The following is a 24,597-nucleotide window of genomic DNA, read 5'->3' as shown; positions in this document are numbered from 1 at the left end:
AAAGCAGAAGACAGTCTCCAAACAGAAACTAACAAATGAAAGGAGGTTGGGGGCCATGGGGAGAGCAACAGTAACCCTCAAGGTCACTTCTTCAATGGGCTGCAGGGGATAAACGCCAAGAGCATCTCTGAAAATAAGTACCAGATGCAATGATCTAAAAGCAGAGAGAGAAGCGTCTGGAAGAACAGAGGAAGAAAGTTATGAAAAATGGCATTCTTTGGTCATCTCTATTTCTGCGTTAAATGCTGGAATTTACCCAGAGGAGAAAAAGACAAAGGCTGAGAAGGTATTCCGACTGAAAATAGATAGTACAAAGTTTTAAAGTGAAATTAGATGTCTGGACTTCTAGAAAGATGATGTTCATTTCAGAATGGTTCTGTCAGGCGCCCAGCACCCTGAGGAGTTTTGTAAGGCTCAGTGTAATTATAGGGAACTTTAGCCTCCTATGTCTGCTGTAACAAATGACTACAAGCTCAGTGACCTAAAACAGCGTAAATTTCTTCTCTTACAGTTTGGGAGGTCAGAGTCCAAAATGAGTCTCACTGAGCCAAAACTAAGATGTCAGCTGGGCTATGTTCCTTTCCGGAAAAGCCCTTTCCTTGCCTTTTCCAGCTTCTAGGGTTGCCCGCATTCCTTGGCTCTCGGCCTCCTTCCATCTTCAAGACCAGCTGTAGCTGGTCCAGTCTTTCTCACACGGCATCTCTCTGACACTGATTCTTCTGCCTCCTTCTTCTCCATTTGAAGGACGCTTGTGATTACACTGGACCCACCCAGATAATCCAGAATAGTCTCCTAATCTTAAAATCACTTGATTAGCAACCTTACTTCTATCTGCTACCTTAATTCCTTCCACCCTTGCTATGTAACTTAACTTATTCACAGGTTCAAGGGATTAGGAAGTGGACATCTTTGGGGACCATGATGTTGCCTACCACATGGCATTATGACTATAGAATTATATGCTAGTTCTTTCAAAATTGGTAATTCATGTGGAATATTTCTCACCCATAAAAAAGAATGAAATAATGCCATTTGCAGCAACATGGATGGACCTAGAGATGATCATACTAAGTGAAGTAAGTCAGAGAGAGAAAGACAAATATCATATGAGATCACGTATATGCGGAATCTAAAAAAATGATACAAATGAACTTATTTACAAAACAGAGACTCACAGACATAGAAAACAAACTTAAGTTTACCAAAGGGGAAAGGGGGTAGGGATAAATTAGGAGTCTGAGATTAACAGATACACACTACTATATATAAAATAGATGAATAAGGTCCTACTGTGTAGCACAGGGAACTATATTCAATATCTTGTAATAACCTATAGTGGAAAAGAATCTGAAAAAGAATATATATATATGAATATGTATATATATACACACATATACATATATAGGATATATATATACATATAGAAAGAAAACTGAATTACTTTGCTGTACACCTGAAACTAACACAACATTGTAAATCAACTGTACTTCAATTTAAAAAAAATTTTTAATTGGTAATTCATCTCTGGAACTGAAAGTGGGTTTTCATTATCCATAAATGGGATTAAACCAAGTTCATGTGACCTCAGGAGAGTTACTTAACCTCTCTGGATAAACCTGTGTTTTCTTACCTCTAAAATAAAGAGTTTAGCGGTAAGCTCTGGTAATGAGCGACTATGGCTTCACTATCTCATGCCCAGGGCCCAGCACACAGTAGGCACTCAGAAAACGTTTGTGCTGACTTGGGGGAGCTGGATTTAGTGGTATTTGAGGCTTCCCAGCCTTCAAGGTCTGTGGTTTCCTGACTCACGGTTCTAAATAACAGAACAGAACACAGATTTTCAAAATGGGTATCCACATCGGTCAGGAAACGCCTGAGCAGAAGGTGTGTCATTTTTCTCTGTGGCACAAATCTTTGTACAAGAAGGCACCCGATGACACACACACACACACACACACACACTAAACAGAAGGATGGACAACTGTGAATGTGTGTGTGTATATATACGTATACATGTATATATACATACACACACACAGGGGGAGGGGGGAGAGAGAAGGGGAGAGAGAGAGACAGAGACAGAGACAGAGTGTGTGTGTGTGTGTGTGTGTGTGTGTGTGTGTGTGTGTATGGTGCTCAGTTTTGTCATCTGTAAGCTAAGAGCAAGAATAATAATACCAACTGCAGAAGGATGTTGTACGGATTAAATGAGTAGTTCATAGGGAACCCCCTGGTGGTCCAGCGGTTAGGACTCTGCGCTTTCACTGCCAAAGGCCCGGGTTCAGTCCCTGGTTGGGAAGTAAGATCCCACAAGCCGTGTGTTGCGGCCAAATAAATAATATAATAGTTCCTACATGTAAAGAGTGCCTGGCTCCTAACAAGTGCCATATAAAACCTGAACTACTCTTTCTCATCAATATCATGATTCTCCTGCCACAGTACGGAATGGATGTGGACGTTCTATGCGTCACCCTGCTGTGGGAAGAGGCGGGGGTCCCAGCCACCTGGGGAGATCTGGGGCAGCTGCTGAAGGAAGTGGCGTTTACGTTGTGCGTTGAGGAAAGGGGGACGCGCTCCCTGTCGAAAGCCGAGGGCAGGGAGTTCTGGATGAGAGGAGCCATGGGGGCACGCGTGGAGGTGGAGAGCCGGGCTGAGGAGAGTGCATCCCTCGCTCACTTTGGGAGTGGTATGAAATTCAGTTGGACAGCTAGGTTAGGTAAAGGTCGCAGGGGTGTCTAAATGCCTGGTGAAGAAGTTTCCATCTTATCCTCTAGGAAGTGGGGAGCCACTGAAGGTTGTTCGAGTGGAGAGGGTGGCCATGGGCTTAAGACTTTGCTCTAGGCAGTACGAAACATTTAAAATCACAGAGAAATAAGTTAGTCCTAAGGCTGCCGTAACAAATTACCGCAAACGGGGTGGTTTAATACAACTGTGAGAGAAATGTATTCTCTCATAGTTCTGGAGGTCAAAAATCTGAAATCAAGGTGTTGGCAGGGTCAGTTCCTACTGCAGGCTCTGAGGGTGAATCTGTGCTGTGCCTTTCTCCCAGCTCCTGGTGGCTGCTGGCCACCCTTGATCTTCCTTGGCTTGTGGACACATTACTTTAGTCTGTCTCCATCTTCACATGGCCATCTCCCCTCTGTCTCTGTGTCTCAAGTGGCCCTCTGCCTTTGTCTTATTAAGGACACATCATTGGATTCAGGGCCCAGCCTAAATCCAGGATGATCTCATCTTGAGATCCTGAATTACATCGGCAAGACCCTGTTAACAAATAAAAGATGTCCCGGGCTTAGGGCTTAGATTTCTCTCTTGAGGACCATCATTCAACTTACTACAGATGATTAAATCGATTGTCATATACACACTATTATATATAAAATACATAACCAACAAGGACCTACTGTATAGCAAAGGGAACTATAGTCAATATTTTATAATAACCTATAAGGGAAAAGAATCTGGAAAAATAGATATATATGTATGTATAACTGAATTACTTTGCTGTACACCTGAAACTAATACAACGTTGTAAATCAACTATACTTCAATTTAGCAAAAGAGAAAAAACAAAAAAAAAAGTATAATGTAAAAAAACACACACAATTGTCCAGCACATGTCTACACACATGTCTACACATAAATGTACATTCCTGCCGTCAGCAGGATAGAGCTGTCAGAAGTATGGAAGTGCATGGAGCCCTGAGTCATTTGGTTTTTTCCTGTGGTTCTTCTTATCTGTAAAAGTCAATGTGGTGTGTGAGGGCAGGCCTGGTGAGGGGGATGGAGGGAGCAACTGTGATCTCCACCTGGATGCACATGAGAGTCACTGGGGAGAACAGTGAAAAAATACCAGTGCCTGGGCCCTGCCCCCCTAGAGATTCTGATTTCATTGGTCTGGAGTGGGGACTGGGTGTCAGTACTTTTTAATACTCTCTAAGTTATCCTCACGTGCAGTGCAGTTTGGTTCACTATGGGTATTTCAATGAGGGCAATATAGAGCCGAGGGAGTGAAAATTGGCTCTTGGGAGGCAAAAAAGCCCTTAGGATTACAATGGTTTGTGACCCTCCAAAGGGCCCCAGAACATAAACAGATACACAGTGTATAGATGCTATTAAAATTCCATGGGGTGGGATGTTTTACAATATAGTATATTAATAGAAAATCTGAGGTACAGGGAGGCCAGCGGATCGGGAGACAATTGCCATTGAAAAGGTAGTCTGTTACTCTCGGCTCCCAAGAGGAGGGGCATGCCACACCCGGATGGGAGGGAGGATGGGTGGACACAGGGAAGCACCGGGGTGGGTCAGCAGGCAGAGGAAGAGGGGGAAACGTGGGCAAGACCCTTTATTGTGGTCTTCAAGCAAAGGAACTGGCGAGGCAGGGTAAACAGATTTAGGATTGGCTAGTTTCAGTGGGCTCAGGGGCAGAGGGGTGTCCCTAATTGTTCTGGTACCTGCTGGCAGGGGGTGGGCAGGGTCAGTGATTAGGGTGGGTGGATAGTGGTCTGGAGCATGAGAGCCGGTTTAAGGAGGTGATTGTGAGTGTGGGCTCTGGATTGGTTGCTTTGCATTTGAAAAGCACGTTCACTAGCAAGTTGTTTGCTATCTCTAGGAACTGGCTAACCCTGGGAAGGATGGACCCTCCAGGGTCAGCAAGGACCCAGATGTCAAAGCATCAGAATATAGAAATAAGAGACACGGTGAATATAATGGAGGTGTGGGTGGGGGACGGAAGAAAATGTCCAAAAAGACTTCTTGGGCAGAAGGAACCATAATAAAAAACGGTTGAGAAACATTGAGTTGTATCTGGGCTACATCATAGATTTCTTGATAGAACTCCCAGAACAGGTGCTAGGAGGAAGCATCTCCCTGGAAGCATCCTTATCCAGATGTACAGCTGGATAGGGCCACTCCTTGCCAGCAAGGACCATGAGCTTTCTTCCCCAGGGGCCCATGGCCTTGTCAAAAGTGCAGTACCTTTTTTTTTTTAGAAGCAAGGAAGGGGCGTGAACTTTGTGCCTTTTTTTTTTTTTAATTTATTTTTATATTTATTTTTGGCTGTGTTGGGTCTTCGTTTCTGTGCGAGGGCTTTCTCTAGTTGCGGCAAGCGGGGTCCACTCTTCATCGCGGTGCGCGGGCCTCTCACTATCGTGGCCTCTCTTGTTGCAGAGCACAGGCTCCAGACGCGCAGGCTCAGTAGTTGTGGCTCATGGGCCTAGTTGCTCTGCGGCATGTGGGATCTTCCCGGACCAGGGCTCGAACCTGTGTCCCCTGCATTGGCAGGCAGATTCTCAACCACTGCGCCACCAGGGAAGCCCCCTACAGTACCTTTGAGCAGCAGCGACAAATGAGAATTTAGAGTCCTCTTGAGGTTGATTTTGCTCTGTAATCAGCTGCTGAGTTTTGGGCCTAATGGAATTCTAATGTTTTTAAAAGCCAATTTAGTAATCTTTGTATTTTCAACAGACTGTGAAAGCCCTATTAGGTATTTATATTCACTGTACACATGCATGCCTGCAAATGGCAGATCTATGCTTTTATGTGCCATTAACATCTACACTATGTTAACAGCGGCATTTAGCCAGCTCTCAGAATGTTGGCCTAATCTCCTCTATGCCTGTAGACACACATACACATACACACACACACCTCTGTCATTCTGTGTGGTCAGCCATAGGGTATTTCAACTTGTTAAAGATCCTAATGAATAGTTCCTCACTATATCGTATCAAATAAGTCATAAGTCTATAGTCACCAGGCTATTTAATTAAAGATAATCGGTCTTTGAAGACTTAGAATACAATTAAATATACTTAACACTAAAGCTCGGTTGAACATGATTTAATCTTTCTTGGGTGATTCAGGATCTTACAGACCTTGAGGGCCTTTGTTATGAATATAAACGATCTTCATGCTCTTACTCTGCAGAAGTTCCATTGGAAAGAAATTTCCAGTTGAAATCCTGCCAAATACACAGACTTTCACTGTAGAAGGTACCCTCGCAATTACTGGAAATGGTTTCTAGACATCCCAGGGATGACAAATCTGTGAATATTTGTCCTTGGCATAAAATGTTCTGACTGCTTCTGTGAAATCCGTTTTCCAGCCCCCTTTTCTTTCTCTATCAGGGAGAAATTCTCAGTGGGGTGCTAATGTATCATTAACACCATTCTTTAAAATGTACTGATCTTTCTTTTCCATCAAGAACTCTACCCAGGACTCATTCATTAATTCAACTTGTGTTTAGCAAGGAGGTCTCAGTGAGACACAGTAGAATTGAAGAGTTGGCAGCAGAGAAGGGTACAGCTAAACTTGTTTCAGGGCACATACTGTATATTCAAATAATGAATCCAGAAAGTCTCTTAAATGGATATATACATCCTTACCACTCCTCCTGCCTATCATTTCCTTCCTTCTTTTTCTAGTGTGATCACCTTCACTAGTTGAACCATATTCAAATACTTAATGATTCAGAATTTAAATTAATCTGGGAAAGAAACAGCTAAAAATACCCCCAACATACGTTGTAAAAAGAAAAGGCAAAAACTGATAGAACTGCATGGAGAAATAGATAAATCCACTCTAATTGTTGGAGACTTTAACACCCCTCTATCAGAAATGGACAGATCCAACTGGTAGAAAATCAATAAGGACATAGTCAAACTCAGCACCATCAAACAACTGGATACAATGGACATCTATAGACTGCTTCATCCAACAACAACAGAATACACATTCTTCTCAAGCTCACATGGAACATTCACCAAGATAGACCACATTCTGGGACATGAAACACACCTTAACAACTTTAAAAGAATAGAAATCATACAATGTCTGTTTCTCAGACCACAGTGAAATTAAACTAGAAATCAATAACAGAGTGATAGCTGGAAAATCCCAAATACTTGGAGGTTAAAAAACACACTTCTGAATAACACATGGGTCAAAGAGAAAAAATCTCAAGAGAAGTTTTAAAAATATTTTGAACTAAGTGAAAACATAACAAAAATCTGTGGGATGCAGAAAAAGCAGTGCTTAGAGGGAAATTTATAGCAGTAAATTCATGTATTAAAAGAGAAGAAAGATGTAAAATCAAGAATCTAAGTTTTTGCATTAGGAAACTAGAAAGAGAAGAGCAAATTAAATCAAAAGTAAGCAAATGAAAAGAAATAATAAGAATTAGAGCAGAAATCAATTAAAAACAGGAAATGAATAGAGAAAATCGATGAAACCAAAAGCTGGTTCTTTGAAAAGATTGATAAAACTGATGAGCCTCTAGCCAGGCTAACTAAGAAAAAAAGAGAAATTACTAATATCAGAAATGGAAAAGGGGATATCACTATAGATCCCATGGACATTAAAAGAATAATAAAGAAATACTATGAACAACTCTCTGCTCACAAATCTGATACCTTAGGTGAAAGGTACCAATTCCTTGAGAGACCCAATCTACCAAGACTCACACAAGAAGAAATAGACGATCTAAATAGGCCTATATCTATTAAAGAAATTGAATCAACAGTTAATAACCTTCCAAAACAGAAAGCTTCAGGCCCAGATAGTGAATGCTACCAAACATTTCAGGAAGAAATTATACCAATTCTCTACAACCTCTTTCAGAAGATAAAAGAAGAGGGAATACTTCCTAACTCATTCTATGAATCTAGTATTACACTAATACCAAAACCAGACAACAATATTACAAGAAAACTACAGATAAATATCTCTTGTGAACATAGATGCAAAAATCCTGAACAAAATATTAGTAAAACAAATCCAATAATGTATAAAAAGAACTTATCAGAGTCCTTCAATGCACCAGGAGTATTCTTGCCTCTGTGCCTTGGCTTTTGCTGCTCCCTCTGATTTGCCTTTTCCTATACCCTTCTCTTCCCCAGCCCCCACCCAATTCACCTAGTGAACACCAGCTCATCTTTTAGTACTGATCCTAGGACAGTTCATCTATGAATCCTTTCCTGACACACCACTCAGGTAGAATATCCAATGTCTATTTGTGCTATTAGCGTAGCATGTATGAGCTTCTCTTACATCACCGGTGAGACTCATGAGCATGTGTACTTATCCCACTAGATTATGAATTTCTTAAGGAGAGGGTCTGTGTCTTACTTTTCATTATAGTCCCAGTCTGGCACCTTATATGGGATGGATGGACGGAGGAATGGATGGATGGATGGAAGGAAGGGTAGGTGGATGGATAATTAGATAGATGAATGGAAGTTAAGCTCCATGAGAGCAGCTACCCTCTATTGTCTTCTGCTGTATCTCCATCGTTTAGCACAATGTGTAGCACACAGCAGATGCTCAAAAATTAATTAATTACCCTTTAATTAATTAAAGGATGATCCAATTTAAAAGCAGAAGTTTGATCCTTCTCAAACACTTCCAAAGTATAGCAGAGGGAGGAACACTCCCAAACTCATTCTACATGACCACCATCACTCTGATACCAAAACCAGACAAAGATGTCACAAAGAAAGAAAACTACAGGCCAATATCACTGATGAACATAGATGCAAAAATCCTCAACAAAATACTAGCAAACAGAATCCAACAGCACATTAAAAGGATCATACACCATGATCAAGTGGGGTTTATCCCAGGAATGCAAGGATTCTTCAATATACGCAAACCAATCAACGTGATACACCATATTAACAAATTGAAGGAGAAAAACCATATGATCATCTCAATAGATGCAGAAAAAGCTTTTGACAAAATTCAACACCCATTTATGATAAAAACCCTCCAGAAAGTAGGCGTAGAGGGAACTTTCCTCAATATAATAAAGGCCATATATGACAAAGGCCACAGCCAACATCATCCTCAATGGTGAAAAACTGAAACCATTTCCATTAAGATCAGGAGGAAGACAAGGTTGCCCACTCTCACCACTGTTATTCAACATAGTTTTGGAAGTTTTAGCCACAGCAAGCAGAGAAGAAAAAGAAATAAAAGGAATCCAAATCAGAAAAGAAGAAGTAAAGCTGTCACTGTTTGCAGATGACATGATACTATACATAGAGAATCCTAAAGATGCCACCAGAAAACTACTAGAGCTAATCGATGAATTTGGTAAAGTAGCAGGATACAAAATTAATGCACAGAAATCTCTTTCATTCCTATACCCTAATGATGAAAAATCTGAAAGTGAAATTAAGAAAACACTCCCATTTACCACTGCAACAAAAAGAATAAAATATCTAGGAATAAACCTACCTAAGGAGACCTGTATGCAGAAAATTATAAGACACTGATGAAAGAAATTAAAGATGATACAAATAGATGGAGAGATATACCATGTTCTTGGATTGGAAGAATCAATATTGTGAAAATGACTCTACTACCCAAAGCAATCTACAGATTCAATGCAATCCCTATCAAACTACCACTGTCATTTTTCACAGAACTAGAACAAAAAATTTCACAATTTGTGTGGAAACACAAAAGACCCCGAATAGCCAAAACAATCTTGAGAAAGAAAAACGGAGCTGGAGGAATCAGGATTCCTGACTTCAGACTATACTACAAAGCTACAGTAATCAAGACAGTATGGTACTGGCACATAAACAGAAATATAGATCAATGGAACAGGATAGAAAGCCCAGAGATAAACCCACGCACATATGGTCACCTTATCTTTGATAAAGGAGGCAAGAATATACAGTGGAGAAAAGACAGCCTCTTCAATAAGTGGTGCTGGGCAAACTTGACAGCTACATGTAAAAGAATGAAATTAGAATACTCCCTAACACCGTACACAAAAATAAACTCAAAATGGATTAAAGACCTAAATGTAAGGCCAGACACCATCAATCTCTTAGAGGAAAACATAGGTAGAACACTCTATGACATAAATCACAGCAAGATCCTTTTTGACCCACCTCCTAGAGAAATGGAAATAAAAACAAAAATAAACAAATGGGACCTAATGAAACTTAAAAGCTTTTGCACAGCAAAGGAAACCATAAACAAGATGAAAAGACAACCCTCAGAATGGGAGAAAATATTTGCAAATGACAAAGGATTAATCTCCAAAACATACAAGCAATTCATGCAGCTCAATATCAAACAAACAACCTAATCCAAAAATGGGCAGAAGACCTAAATAGACATTTCTCCAAAGAAGATATACAAATTGCCAACAAACACATGAAAGAATGCACACCACTAATCATTAGAGAAATGCAAATCAAAACTACAATGAGGTATCATCTCACGCCAGTCAGAATGGCCATCATCAAAAAATCTAGAAACAGTAAATGCTGGAGAGGGTGTGGAGAAAAGGGAACCCTCTTGCACTGTTGGTGGGAACGTAAATTGATACAGCCACTATGGCGAACAGTATGGAGGTTCCTTAAAAAACTAAAAACAGAACTACCATACGACCCAGCAATCCCACTACTGGGCATATACCCTGAGAAAACCAAAATTCAAAAAGAGTCATGTACCAAAATGTTCATTGCATCTCTATTTACAATAGCCAGGACATGGAAGCAACCTAAATGTCCATCAACAGATGAATGGATAAAGAAGATGTGGCACATATATACGATGGAATATTACTCAGCCATAAAAAGAAATGAAATTAAGCTATTTGTAATGAGGTGGATAGACTAGAGTCTGTCATACAGAGTGAAGTAAGTCAGAAAGAGAAAGACAAATACCGTATGCTAAGACATATATATGGAATCTAAGAAAAAAAAGAAAAAGAAAAAAAATGGTCAGAAAAACCTAGGGGCAAGACGGGAATAAAGAGTCAGGCCTACTAGAGAATGGACTTGAGGATATGGGGAGGGGGAAGGGTAAGCTGGGACAAAGTGAGAGAGTGGCATGGACATATATACACTACCAAAGGTAAAATAGATAGCTGGTGGGAAGCAGCCTCATAGCAGCAGGAGATCAGCTCGGTGCTTTGTGACCACCTAGAGGGGTGCGATAGAGAGGGTGGGAGGGAGGGAGATGCAAGAGGGAAGAGATATGGGGACATATGTATATGTATAACTGATTCACTTTGTCATAAAACAGAAACTAACACACCCTTGTAAAGCAATTATACTCTAATAAAGATGTTAAAAAAATTAAAAAATAAAAGTGGAAGTTCGGATGGATGGATAAATGAATGGTTGAATGGATGAACTGATTAATGCATTTAAATTATAAGTATTCAAGAAGAAGATGCATGGCCACCTTGATGTAGAGCAAGAAAGTCTCCATCGTCCAAAAAGCTGTCTCCTCATTGTTTTACTTTGGCCTGTTGCCATGTGTTAATTGAAATGTCAAAGACTAGTTTTTCACTCAAAATAGTCTAACACACAGCTTCGCTGTCAGTAGCACCCAGTGCTGAGTTTTATCACCACCACATGAAAGTATGCCCACAAGTGTCACTGCTATATAACACTGGTAAACAAGGGAGACAGATGCTTTTCAGAGAACTCCCAAATGGCCACAGTCCATGGTCCTGGGAGCCAGATGATCTTCAAAATCTGATCAACCTCTGACAATTCCACAGCTACCCAAGACCTAGCTGGAGGTGGAAAATACCTCTTAGGAGGAGTCAGGGACTGAAGCAGAAACTCACAAGCCCTGCAGAGCCCCAGGTGCACTTCACTGCAGAGATTAGAAAACTGGGAAAATGAGTCTTTCTCTCTCCTCTTAAGCCCCTGCGAGATGGATGTAGCTCAGAACTCTATGGGGAAAGTTGCAAGGATAATGCAATAAAGACAGAACGCTGGGAGAGGAGGGAGCGCACAGGAAGTAACCAACAATCTTGTAAGGATGTTTAACTGTGCTTGCTAGTGACAGGGAAGAGGAAGAAGAGGGGGAAAAGCACAAACCACAGTGGGGCTTACATGACGAGGCTTTACATCATGGGAGGTCAGGGGAGAGAGCAGAAAAGCCTGTACAGCATCTCCACGTGGGTGGCCAGTGGGTGTCTCAAGTTAAACTTAACCAGAACTGAACTCCTGATCTTTACCCCAAACTTGACCCTCCTGCAATGTTCCCTGTTTCAGTAAATGGTAAACCCCTCCTTTCAATCATGCAGGTCAAAAACCTTGGACTTGTTCTTGCCTCCTTTTTTTCTTACACCTTGCACCCAGTTGGCAACTCCATCAGCTTTCCCTTCACTTATCTTTTTTTTTTAAGATTTTTTTTGATGTGGACCATTTTCTAAGTCTTTACTGAATTTGTTACAATATTGCTTCTGTTTTATGCTTTGGTATTTTTGGCCCCAAGGCATGGGGGATCTTAGCTCCCCGACCAGGGATTGAACCTGCACCCCCTGCGTTGGAAGGCGAAGTCTCAACCACTGGACTGCCAGAGAAGTCCCCTCCTTCACTTTTCTAGCATCTCCACCATATCTACTCTGGTTCTGCCCTGGTCACTCCCTACAGTCTGTTCTCAACCCACCAGCTGGAGTGACCCTCAAAAAAGGTCAGGTCACACCCCCCCAAAACTCCAAACCCTCCAGCGGCTCCCATCTTGCTCAGAGTAAAAGCTAAAGTCCAGAGTCGCCTACGAGACTCCACCCAGTCCTCCTTCATCACTTCTCTTATCACTTCACTTCACTTCTCACTTCTCTTATCACCTACTGCTTTCCCCTCACTTTTTCTGTTCCTTCCTCTAACAAGCCAAACCCACCCCCTCAGACCTTTGCCCTCACATCCCCCCTGCTCTTCCCCCAAGATATCAGCCCTGCTCCCATGTTCACTCCCTTCAAGTCTCTCTTTGAATGTCCCCTTCTCCGTGTGACGCCGCTACCCCACCCAGCGCTCCCCATCCTCCTTTCCTGCTCTGTTTTTCTCCATGGCGCTTACCACCCAGCTGGCTGCATATTCTAATTATGTATTTGGAACACACATACCAAGATGGGAAGAATTTCCAGTATTTTGCTGCTGGATCCTCAGTACCTAGAACTGTACCTAGCACCTAGTAGGCGCTCAGCTAATACTCACCGAATGAATGAATGAACAGAGTATTTTCCCTTTGTTTTTCTGCAGCTTTTCTTATTTATGCCATCAGTGTTAGAGCCGCACCATCACCCCAGTGTCCCTGTGTGCCACGCACCACATACGATGCCTTAATAACATCATGGCTGCCTCTGTGCGCTGCTCTAAAGGCTGACACTCCCTGACCTAGACTTTAATTAGTCCCCTTTACTCCTGAGCTGACTGCGAGGGAAAGCTGGCTGCATCTGGCTCACGTGGGGAGGGCCGCGTGTGGGGTCACCTTGGACTACTTACTCCTTCATGACCCCCCCCCCACCACCACCGTCCCCACCTGTCCCTGCCTCTCTGCCTCAGTACCCAGCATGCACACCGGGTACGGTTTTCTTACTGTCTCAGGATTTCCTCTCTGGACTGAGAGCTTCCTAAGAACAGGAACTTCTTTGAGTCTTGAGATCTCAAAAGTGGCATTTGAGTTGGGCCTTGAAGGACGAACATGAACTTGCTGGGCACCCGTCAAAAATGGAGATAATAGGTATAAAGATGAGGGAGAGGAAGAAATGGGCATCGTGGGTGTCAACCACTCTTTCTAGAATTTCAGCTGAGAAAAGGGAAGAGAGAGAAACAGGGTAGCTGGAAGGTAAAGGTTTAGTTTTTAAGTCCAAACTTCTTTTGGCCCAATGCTCTCAATGGTCCACCCCTGCCTCCCGGTCCAGCCCCTTCTCCCAACTTCTGCACCCTCTTGTACCCTCTGTTCCAGCCACTCTTATATGCAAAGCACATACCTCTGGGCCTTTGCTTTTTCTTGGAATGTCCTTCTCTAATCATCATCATCTTTTTTTTTTTTTTTTTTTTTTTTTTTGCGGTACGCGGGCCTCTCACTGTTGTGGCCTCTCCCGTTGTGGAGCACAGGCTCCGGACGCGCAGGCTCAGAAGCCGTGGCTCACAGGCCAGCCGCTCCGTGGCATGTGGGATCTTCCCAGACCGGGGCACGAACCTGTGTCCCCTGCATCGGCAGGTGGACTCTCAACCACTGCACCACCAGGGAAGCCCCACCATCATCTTTATAATCATGATCACATTTGTTGAGCTATTTATAGGGTCCAAGATTTACATGTATTAAGTCATTTGATCTTCCAGTGGCCTTATAAGGATTGTACAATGACCATTCCCATATTATTCACAGGGAAACGGAGGTACAGGGAGGCTAAGTAGCATCCCTGGGCAACATTGCTGTGAAGTAGCGCAGACGCAATTCAACCTGAACGTTCATTCGGGCTCCAGAATCCACACTCTTTCAACCTGCTGTCAGGCGTCTGCTTCCCCAGGTCCCCTAAGCTCCCCTGGGAAGCTGCCCTGAAGCTCCCAGGCCAACTTGGGTTCACCCACTGCGCTCCACGGGGACTTCATTAACGTCTCTGCTCTGGTGTTTCTCCCGTAGTGGTTCAATTGGTGGCGGGGGTGTCTCCCCTGCCAACCGGGAGCCTGTGAGAACAGAAATGTGTCCTACTGCCTTCATGGTGCTCAGTGTTGGTGGTTGAATGAATGAATGGTCCATAGATCTCTTCATGTTCTTTTAAGGTTGGCAGGCTTATTCCTTCTGTGTACTTCAGCCTCCACGGATGGGCATGTTATTGAACCCATTCCTGAAAATTCTGCATCTTTGTGTTTTCTACCTCTTATTTCTTGTGATGGTTTGGCTTCAGACTTCCTAAGAACTTTCCCTTTGAATGTAATTCATTATGGGGCGGGGCAGGGCAGGAAAATGAACCATGGTCTGGATGTATCCTGATTGGAGTACGGCATGCCTCTCACAGATGAATGTGCTTGCCAAGACAGTCCTGAATTTGTTTCCCACTGCCGAGTCTCTTAAAATAAAAAGGAATTTCCAAGCCGCTTATGCAAACATTAAAAAAAATCTGATAACTTCCTATCTTGTTTCTTAATAAACTGAACAGTAAAAGAAAACACTCTAGCACTGTGTTATTGAATTTCTAAATCTTTACCTTCAAAGAACTTCACTTAGATTATTAGCAGACATTTCTCGACCCCCTTTGTTGTGACAGGTTGTCCATGAAGATTATCCCATTACAGCCTCCCAACCATGCTAGGAGGTAGATAGTATCAAACATGTTACAGAGGGACAAACAGAGGCTCAGAGAGCCAAGTCGCAAGCCCCAGGCCACACAGCCGGAAGACGGCAAGGCGGGAATCTGAACCCAGCCAGGTCTGTCCGGTACCAGTTTGAGGGCTGGTCTGCTGCGCCCCAGCTGCTTCCTTCCCATTTCTTAAAGCTGGGACTGGTGCCAGGACGCTCCACTTTAAATTCTGGGGATAACTTAGCAGAAGACAAAGCCTAGCCTGGCAAGGAGGACATAGGAGAGTCTGTTCCCTTCTCACAGCCAGAGACAGGCAAGGCAGAACCCCAGCCTGGGCCCAGGGTGCCAAGACCTATGTAGCCTCCTCCTCCATCACCACCGTCAACATCAAGGGGAGAATGGATGAGTGCTGATGGCTGTCTTATTTGGTTTTCTCTCGGTGGGTAAATAGCATCCTAGTCCAGTGATAGCATGGAGACACAGAGAAAAGCTGAGAGGAGAAAAAGGATGGCGCGGTTATATTTGCCAAGGAGCCATCCAATCATATAGGAAGGTAGGCATTCAGGGAGGCAGAATTGCCCTGATCGCCCCATCGGAGACAGAATGCCAGATGTGGTTGGTCCAGGGGCCCACCCAGAGGAGCGGTTTTCATATTTTCTGTTCTAAATGCCCTAACCAAAAAGTTGTCTGTCTCCAGTCGCACAAGGTTTTGGAAAGATGATCTGCAAGACTATTTGAATCCAGACATTAAATAAACAAAACTGCACATTTGTGGGAACAGGCCATTTAGTAGACGCTTACTATAGGCTGGAGGCCTTAAATATTTATCTAGTTTAATCACTGCAATAAACTGATGCAGTAGATATTTTAACCCCTCTTTGCAGACACAGAAGCTGACTGGGGATCTGGGAAGTGCTTTGTCCAGGTTGCCCAGGGGACTGGGGCAGGACTGGAGCCTGGCTCTGTCAAGAGCCCATGGTCATGCCTGGCCCCTCTGTCCCACCTACAGCCAGTCAGTCCCAGGTTGCTTATGGCTGGAAATGTGGACATTCAAAGGCATTGGTTCACCCTCTTTCAGCACTGGCCAACCCCTTTGAAAATGTGAATGGATTTTCCCTTAGACAATGTACAACCCACCCCAAAGTAATAGATTTCGGTAAGACCATGACCCCTTCAACATAGTGGACCCTCCCCTGTGATCACCTGCTGTCCAGGGGAATTATTTCCTTTAGGTCCAAAGTCATATTTGAACCTTAGGTTCCCCCTGTTTTTAAACTTGAGTCTTAGTCACCAGGCTGTGGCTGTCCTTGGTTCCAGTAATGGAAATTGATGAGTGGTCCAAAACGGAGACCTGCAGCTAACACTAAAATATGATACTGGGACCTTCTTAATGACCTAGTTGATTTTTATACAAAAAAATAAATGACTCTAGTTTATGTGTGTACTCCATATGAAGTCCTCAAAACAAAAGAAAAGAAAAAAAAGGAAAACCCTGGTATATAATCTTTGCATAATAGATTAATTATAGATTTCCCAAATCCTAGTACTCTAGCTTTCGAAGCTTCTTGGAATAATTATATTTTCACATTTAAATTTCATAACCCTCTAAAAGAAGGAGGAGTAATTCTGAGGGAAATTATTTATTCTTATGATGAAGCATAAAGTAGTCCAAAGCTGGGCTTATACACAGTAAGTGATCTTCATCTCAGTTAACATATGTCGAGCACATACTGTTACTCAGCACATGCAAAGTAAGTTCTTTAGTACACATTGTCTCACTTCATCCCCACCCGCAGCAGCGCCATGAGGGAGGCAAGGCCATTCCTATCACTCCCATTTCACAGAAGAGGAAACTGAGGTCCAGAGAGGCTCTGTGACCTGCCCAAGGTTAAACATGGGTGGGAAGTGGCAGAGCCAGGACTGAAGCTCTGGGTTCCAGACTCCACGTCCCGTTTGCTTGTGCCTCAACCAACATGTGAAGCAATGTTTCAGATACAGGCCTGGGATAAGAACTTGCTGCACACAGTGCAATTACCAAGAAAGCAATCCTGTGAGCACATGTCAGGGCCACTTGTACTTCATCCTCCCTGACATTCAGGGCTCACTCACAGGCCTCCTTTGCTGTGAAGCCCCTGATCACCACCCCGTCCCCCAGCGGAGGCCCTCATCCCCTGAACGTTGGGTCACTTGTCACACTGGGTCGTGGTCATCTGGTGTCATTTGCCGTGAGCACTTTTGAGGGTAGTGAATCTCTGAATTAAGAGTCAGGAACGTCAGAGGCGTCAGATGAGGGATTGGCCCAACATTCATTGCCCTGGCAATGGCTACTTGCCTTGGCCTCTGACCAGATGTCTGGGCAGGTGAGCAAGCGGGAGGAAACAGAGGTGACTCAGGGCGTCCCTGCCTGGGGTGATCGGGGGGATGACTCAGCTGTTAAGAGAAAAGGACAGGCAGGAGGCCAGCCTTGGATGGTGGGCATTTCTGTGAAGGTCTTGTCTTTCCTAAAAAGCTGAGGGTTCCTGAAGTGCAGGGATCGCCTCTCAGCCATCCCTACGTCCCGTGTGGAGGCCGGCCCAGCACTAAGTAGTAAATCGTCAATCTGTATTGTCCAATTAATGCCAAGTTGTGAACTGGCCCAGCCCACAGTGTTTTTCAGACTGCCAGTCATGACCCACTAGTCGACCATGAAATCACTTCTGGTGCTGCAGACAGCATTTTTTATTGATAAGATAGAAACGAAGTGAAAAGAAAAAATTGAGAGTGCCTCATACATAGTAAGGATCAGTGTTATTTTTCATGAACTTTTTCATGGAAAACATGAAAAATGTGTGTAGTAGTAGTGGTGGCGATGGTGTGTGTGTGTGTGTGTGTACTGGGTCATGATGTAAAATACATTCTTTTTTTTGTAGTTTTTTAAAATTTTTATTGGAGTATAGTTGCTTTGCAGTATTGTGTTAGTTTCTACCGTACAGCAAAGTGAATCCACTATATGTATACATATATCCCCTCTTTTTTGGATTTCCTTCCCATTTACGTCACCACAGAGCACTGAGTAGAGTTCCCTGTGCTATACAGTAGGTTCTGATTAGTTATCTATTTTATGCATAGTATCAGAAGTGTATATACTGTATCAATAGTGTATATACTATATCAATCCCAATCTCCCAATTCATCCCACCACCACCCCTTTCCCCCTTGGTATCCATACATTTGTTCTCTATGTCTGTGTCTCTATTTCTGCTTTGTAAATAAGATTGTCTATACCAGTTTTTTCAGATTCCACATATATACGTTAATATACGATATTTATTTTTCTCTTTCTGACTTACTTCACTTTGTTTGACAGTCTCTAGGTCCATCTACATCTCTACAAATGACACAATTTCGTTCCTTTTTATGACTGAGTAATATTCCATTGTATATATGTACCACATCTTCTTTATCCATTCCTCTGTTGATGGGCATTTAGGTTGTTTCCATGTCCTAGCTATTGTAAATAGAGCTGCAATGAACATTTTGGTACATGACTCTTTTAGAATTATGGTTTTCTCAGGGTATATGACCAGTAGGGAGATTGCTGGGTCATATGGTAATTCTATTTCTAGTTTTTTAAGGAACCTCTATACTGTTCTCCACAGTGGCTGTACCAATTTACATTCCCACAAATAGTGCAAGAGGGTTCCCTTTTCTCCACACCCGCGCCAGCATTTACTGTTTCTAGATTTTTTGATGATGGCCATTCTGACTGGCGTGAGATGATACCTCATTGTAGTTTTGATTTGCATTTCTCTAATGATTAGTGATATTGAGCATCTTTTCATATCCTTGTTGACCATCTGTATGTCTTCTTTGGAGAAATGTCTATTTAGGTCTTCCACCCATTTTTGGATTGGGTTGTTTGTTTTTTTGATATTAAGCTGCATGAGCTGTTTGTATATTTTAGAGATTAATCCCTCGTCAGTTGCTTCGTTTGCAAATGTTTTCTCCCATTCTGAGGGGAGAAAACATTTGCATTTTCTCCCGTTTTTGTCTTGTTTATGGTTTCCTTTGGTGTGCAAAAGCTTTTAAGTTTAATTAGTAAAATACATTCTTATTGAGTCTAAAATTTTTGAAAAACAATGGTTAGAGAACAATCTCAGTAACTTGAACAGCTTCCTGATTATAGGAACATTAACATCTAATGGTCATTTGCATTGTTCATCCATTTATTCATTATTCATTAAAAAAAAAAAATCTACTATGGTTGCCTTCTCCACCGTGTCAGCCTGTTAGGTGTGAAGGTGAAACATTCAGAACAAGTGACTGGTTCAGCGTGGCTGGAGCCACTAACTAGGCAGCAGGGCCCAGAGGAGGTGTGTGTTGGGTGCCACCTCACGCCTGCCCATCTTCAAAGGAGAAGCCTCTGGTTGTTTCTTTTACCATCTTTATTGGAGTATAATTGCTTTCCAATGTTGTGTTAGTTTCTGCTGTATACCAAAGTGAATCAGCTATACGTACACATATATCCCCATGTCCCCTCCCTCTTACGTCTCCCTCCCACCCTCCCTATCCCACCCCTCTAGGTGGACACAAAGCACCGAGCTGATCTCCCTGTGCTACGCGGCTGCTTCCCAGTAGCTGTCTATTTTACATTTGGTAGTGTATACATGTCAGTGCTACTCTCTCACTTCATCCCAGAGGAGGCTTTGTTTGCTGAGCTTTTGTGTTTCGAGCAGGGTGAGAAGTGGACTTGAATTTTTTTTTTTAAACATCTTTATTGGAGTATAATTGCTTTACAATGGTGTGTTAGTTTCTGCTTTATAACAAAGTGAATCAGTTATACATATACATATGATCCCATATCTCTTCCCTCTTGCGTCTCCCTCCCTCCCACACTCCCTATCCCACCCCTCTAGGTGGTCACAAAGCACTACCAAAAGTAAAATAGACAGCTAGTGCGAAGCAGCCACATAGCACAGGGAGATCAGCTCTGTGCTTTGTGGACTTGAACTTTGACCTTTGTGTTCTGTCTGTCCCCTCACCCTGACAGTTGGCTTAAATAATTCAGCACCTGTATATTGATACTGCTTTATTGTACCTCAGTTGTTTTGTCACTGGCAGTCTTGTTTCTCCAGTGAGTTTATACTTGAATACGTCTTCTGCTTCTTTTCCATCTCCTAGCAGGATTGGGAATACTGTAGGCATTCAATAAGTGCTTCCTGCTTATTGACAACTACCTTTGTTCAGGTCCCTGCTAAGATATCCCTTTATTCCTCATCTTCTCTTACCATAGAGCATGTGTCATTTGGCTTTGTGGTTATGTGTGTAACAGTCCATCTCCTTCACTTAGACTGTGAGCCCACTGAGAACAGGAAGTATGTATATTCTGTCCATCACTGTATCCTCAGCCCCTAACTTAGCACAATGCCTGCCTTGTTCATTGTCTCCTCAGTGATTGACACTTGGTAGGTGTATCTGTTAGTTATCACCATAATAATGCTGAGTGGCAAATAACCCCAGTGACAAATTAAATTAGCATTTGCTTTTGTGGGGCAGCTCTAAGCTGCAGATTGTTACTGCATTGGCTCTGTCTGTCTCTCACCTTTCTTAGACCAGCAGGCTAACCAGGGTGTGTTTTTCTCATAACAATGGCAAACACACGAAAGAGCAAGTTCAGCCACACAGGTGCTTTTCAGACCTTTGGTTCCATCATGTCTCTTAATATACCTTTGGCCAAAGTTCATCAAGCCCAAAGTCAAGGAGCAAGAAAGCGCACTCTGCCTATGGAGGCTGGGGAGGATATGGGAACAGTGATTATTTCTGAATAATCAACAAAGTAAGTTCTCGCTAAATGTTCATGGAATGGGAAGGACGGGATGAAAATAATTGGATTCCAGGGATTTCCCATGGGTATTCGCCATACAAGTTACAAAAGTCCGTGGGGACTTTTCACCTCCTGACATACAGCTCTATGGAGAAAGCCAGGGCCTTGTCTAACAGATAACAGCCCAGCCACCCAGAGTTAAATTTACTGGGCAAGTAAAGCAAGCTCTCAAAAGAATCCCAGCAGAGACTTCCTCCAGGGTGCTCTGGGAGGCAACTGCCTCTGGGACAGAGAGTGGGACAGTGACCGCTGGGTTCTCTGCATGGAAGGAATCCCTGCCAGGTCTGAGGAGATGATTTTCTTTTGTGTCCTTTGGAAATGTGTGCATACAGACGGATGCCACCGTGTTTGTTAAAATCAGCAAAAGACCTTTTAAAAGAGCTAGACATCATTTCTAAGAGGATTCAGAGCCTTGGTTCCCACGTTGGCTTTGTGGTACTAGCCCTGGCGCGGTTTGAGGCTGTGCAAGGTTTTGCACCCCTCCTTTGGTTAACTGAACAATAACAAACTATTTTCCTTTCACTCTCTCTCCCCACCAACCATAGGGGTACTCTGCCTGCCAGACAGCCTGAACCTTCACCGAGACCCGCAGCGGACCAGCAAACCGGGAGAGCTGCCCATGTTCAGCCAGTCCGAGCTGAGGACCATCGAGCAATCCTTGTTGGCCACCCGCGTGGGCAGCATCGCGGAACTGAGTAAGTGGACGCTGGTTCTCTTACCCTGTCTGTTCCCAGGTGACCAGCTGCCCTTAGGGCAGTGCTTTGTAACCAGCCAGGGGATTCCTTTTATTGAGCGCCTGCTGTGTACACACACCTGTGCTGCTGGCCGTGGTGAAGGCAGCAGCTCTGGAATCAGGCAGACTGGTAAAGTTCCTGGCTCGGCCTCTGATGTAGGTCAAGTTCCTACCCTTTTCTGAGCCTCAATTTCCTTTTCTATAAAATAGAGAAAATGATAATACTCAATAGTTGTGGCGATTTAGCAAGCTAATGCCCATGAAGGGGTTCACCACGGTACCTGGCACAGAGTAAATCCTGCAAATGCTATTGATTTCTACAGTGGGATCACATCTGTCCTCTATTCAGAATCCTCCACGGGCTCCGCATCTGATCCGTAGGAAAAGCCAAAGTCCTCAGAATTATGTCCAGGCTCGCCCACCTGTATTCCTCAGACATCTTCTTCCACTCTCTCCCAAGGCCCACTTAACTCAGCCACACTGGCCCCTGTTGTTCCTTGGACGTAGCAGGCACACCTTAGGGCCTTTGAATGTACTGTTCCTTCACCACTCTCATCCTCCAGATACCCACATAGCTTGCTCCCTAGTTATCTTCAAGTCTCACCCAAATGTTACCCCTTAATGAAGCTTTCCCTAACCACCCTATTTAAAATTATAGCACCCTGAGGACCCTAATCCCTCCTCACTGCTTTACCTTTCTTCCCAGCTGTTACCCTATGACATACTCTTATTTTTTTGTTTGTTTTTCAATAACAGCTCCACTGAGATAGAATTCATATCCAGTTTACCTACTTAAAGTGTATCATCATTCAGTGGCTTTTAGTATATTAACCAAGCTATACAAGCATAAGCACAGTCAATTTTAGAACATTTTCATCACCCCAACAAGAAACCTGAAAACCATTAGCAATCATTCCCCTCCCTCCTTCCCCTAGTCACACTCTATAGTTTACTCATTAATTTTTTTTAATTGTCTGTTTCCCACTACTAGAATATTTTTTCATGGAGAGTACACAATTTGTTTTGTTTGTTGTTGTAACCTCAACACCAAGAATGCTGCTTGACACATAGTAGGCCCTCAGGAAATATGAAGAAAGAAAGAGACAGAGACAGAGACAGAGAGACAGCAAGACAGTGGGAGAGAGAGAGAGGGAGAGAGAGAGAGAGAGGGAGAGAAAGGGGCAGAAAGGTGGAGAGAAGAAGGCTGGGGTGTCCCAAGTTTGAGCAATGATTGCTGTGCTTGTATATCCCCTAATTCGGGGCTGTGCTTTCTGAGTCTGGCCAACCAGAGGAAAATAAAACTGTATTTACTTATGATCCAATTGATTGTCAAATGACATAGCCATGTGTTAGTTCCGGATGGAACTGGAGCATTGATCTCAGAAATGCTAGAGTATGTTAAATTATGAGTTGGTGTGATATTCTAGAAAATTCTGAACTATGAAAGAATTCAGGACCCATAAAGCAACTTGTGCCTCTTCCCCAAAGTTCCCTGTACAGCCGGGACAAGCATCCACCCTTGAGTATACGACATGCACCTCTGAAAAGGGAAGCAGTAGCCAATTCAAGCCGTAGGGGGACCTTATGGTCACTAGAGTTACTTTCCTGGCACCTGAATTTGGAAATTGTGCTTGCATTCCCATCAAACCCCTGAAGTCCTAAGATGCCTCCGATGACAGGGTCTTCCAGCCACTGGTCAGTTGTACGATTGTTCTTAAACTTTTTGCCATGGACCCCTTTGGCAATCTGATGAAGCCTATGGACCCTGCCTCAGAATAATATTTTTAAATGCAAAAAATAAAATGCATAAGTTTATAAAGGAAGCTAATTATATTAAAATACAGTTATCAATATATTTTTACCTCAACTGTGATACAGTAATTCTGTGCCTTTTTTATTAGAACATTGTAAAACAAGATCTAGCAGCAGCTCTGATGAGCCATTATTTTGAGGTAGTGATGTGTGTGAAGGATATTTTGAGATATCTGCAACAATTGGAATGGGATAAGGAAAGGTCTGTATTTTAACAGCTCCCCAGGGATTCAGATGTAGCTGGTCCAAGCAGCTCCCCTGGGGAAACATCTCAAAGAAGAAATGCCATACCGTTTGGGACTCTGCAAATTTCCAAGACATGCCCGTGACCTTGGAAAGGCCGAATCTGGCTACAGGGTTGGTTCATGTCTGTGTGGGCGCAACCTCGGAAGAGGTACCCACGCATTCTTCTCTGGGGTCTCAAAAGTTTGTCCGGTGATATTTTAAGGGCCCCTCCTAGCACCTGGGCTGAGGCCCTGCTCAAATCCGGTTCTTCGCTTGGAGGAAAGGATTTGCTAAACAAATCTGCCCTCCACCTAAGCAGGCAGCATGCGGGAGTGCCTTGCCACGTAAATGGTTTCTAAGGACAGTCTGCTCTGTAAATTAAATGCTGTCATCTTCGTTGAATGTTGACTTTCGCATATGAATTGTTGGCACACAGATGGGTGCTGCTAATTACGAATAGGTTCCCTACGTTCATCAAGTCAGCCCTGTAGAACGTGTGCACAGTAGCACGTTGATCAGCCACATGGGCGACAGAAGGTAATAAAATTTCCTTCTTTTCTGATCTGACTATAATTTAGACTGGCTTGCTCTGAGGTCTGAATCAATACAGCCTTGCTCTCTCTGTGTACATAGAGAGCTGTTCTTCATATGCAAAGGTTACTCCGCCAGTGTGGATTCCAGAAACCACTGTTGTTCCAGAAAAGGCGAGATGGAAAGAGTTCGTTCCCAGCCGTCCCTGCTCTTCTTGAACCAGGCTGTTCGGGGTTGAGGGCAGAGCCCCTGACTATGGCCTTCTTCGTGGCCAACAATAATAATAGCAGCCCCTGATGCCGTGGACCTGGTGATCTATGAAAAATCTACGTGAGCTATTTCCAGTATAACCATTATTATCCACGTAGA

General features: G+C 43.2%; 1 protein-coding gene across 3 annotated transcripts in view; it reads left to right on the top strand.

Moving 5' to 3' along the window:
• Positions 1-24,597, top strand: part of ABTB3 (ankyrin repeat and BTB domain containing 3) — a 307,341-nt gene that overhangs the window by 165,622 nt on the left and 117,122 nt on the right. For all 3 annotated transcript variants that reach the window (XM_060164684.1, XM_060164683.1, XM_060164682.1), the window contains exon 2: positions 21,473-21,622. In XM_060164684.1, the coding sequence (XP_060020667.1) occupies positions 21,473-21,622 (150 nt within the window). The remainder of the gene's footprint in view (positions 1-21,472; positions 21,623-24,597) is intronic.

Source organism: Lagenorhynchus albirostris, chromosome 11 (genome assembly GCF_949774975.1).
Source record: "Lagenorhynchus albirostris chromosome 11, mLagAlb1.1, whole genome shotgun sequence".
Classification (NCBI taxonomy): Eukaryota; Metazoa; Chordata; class Mammalia; order Artiodactyla; family Delphinidae; genus Lagenorhynchus; species Lagenorhynchus albirostris.
The sequence above is the reverse complement of the archived record's forward strand: the minus strand, read 5'-3'. Positions and strand labels throughout refer to the sequence as shown.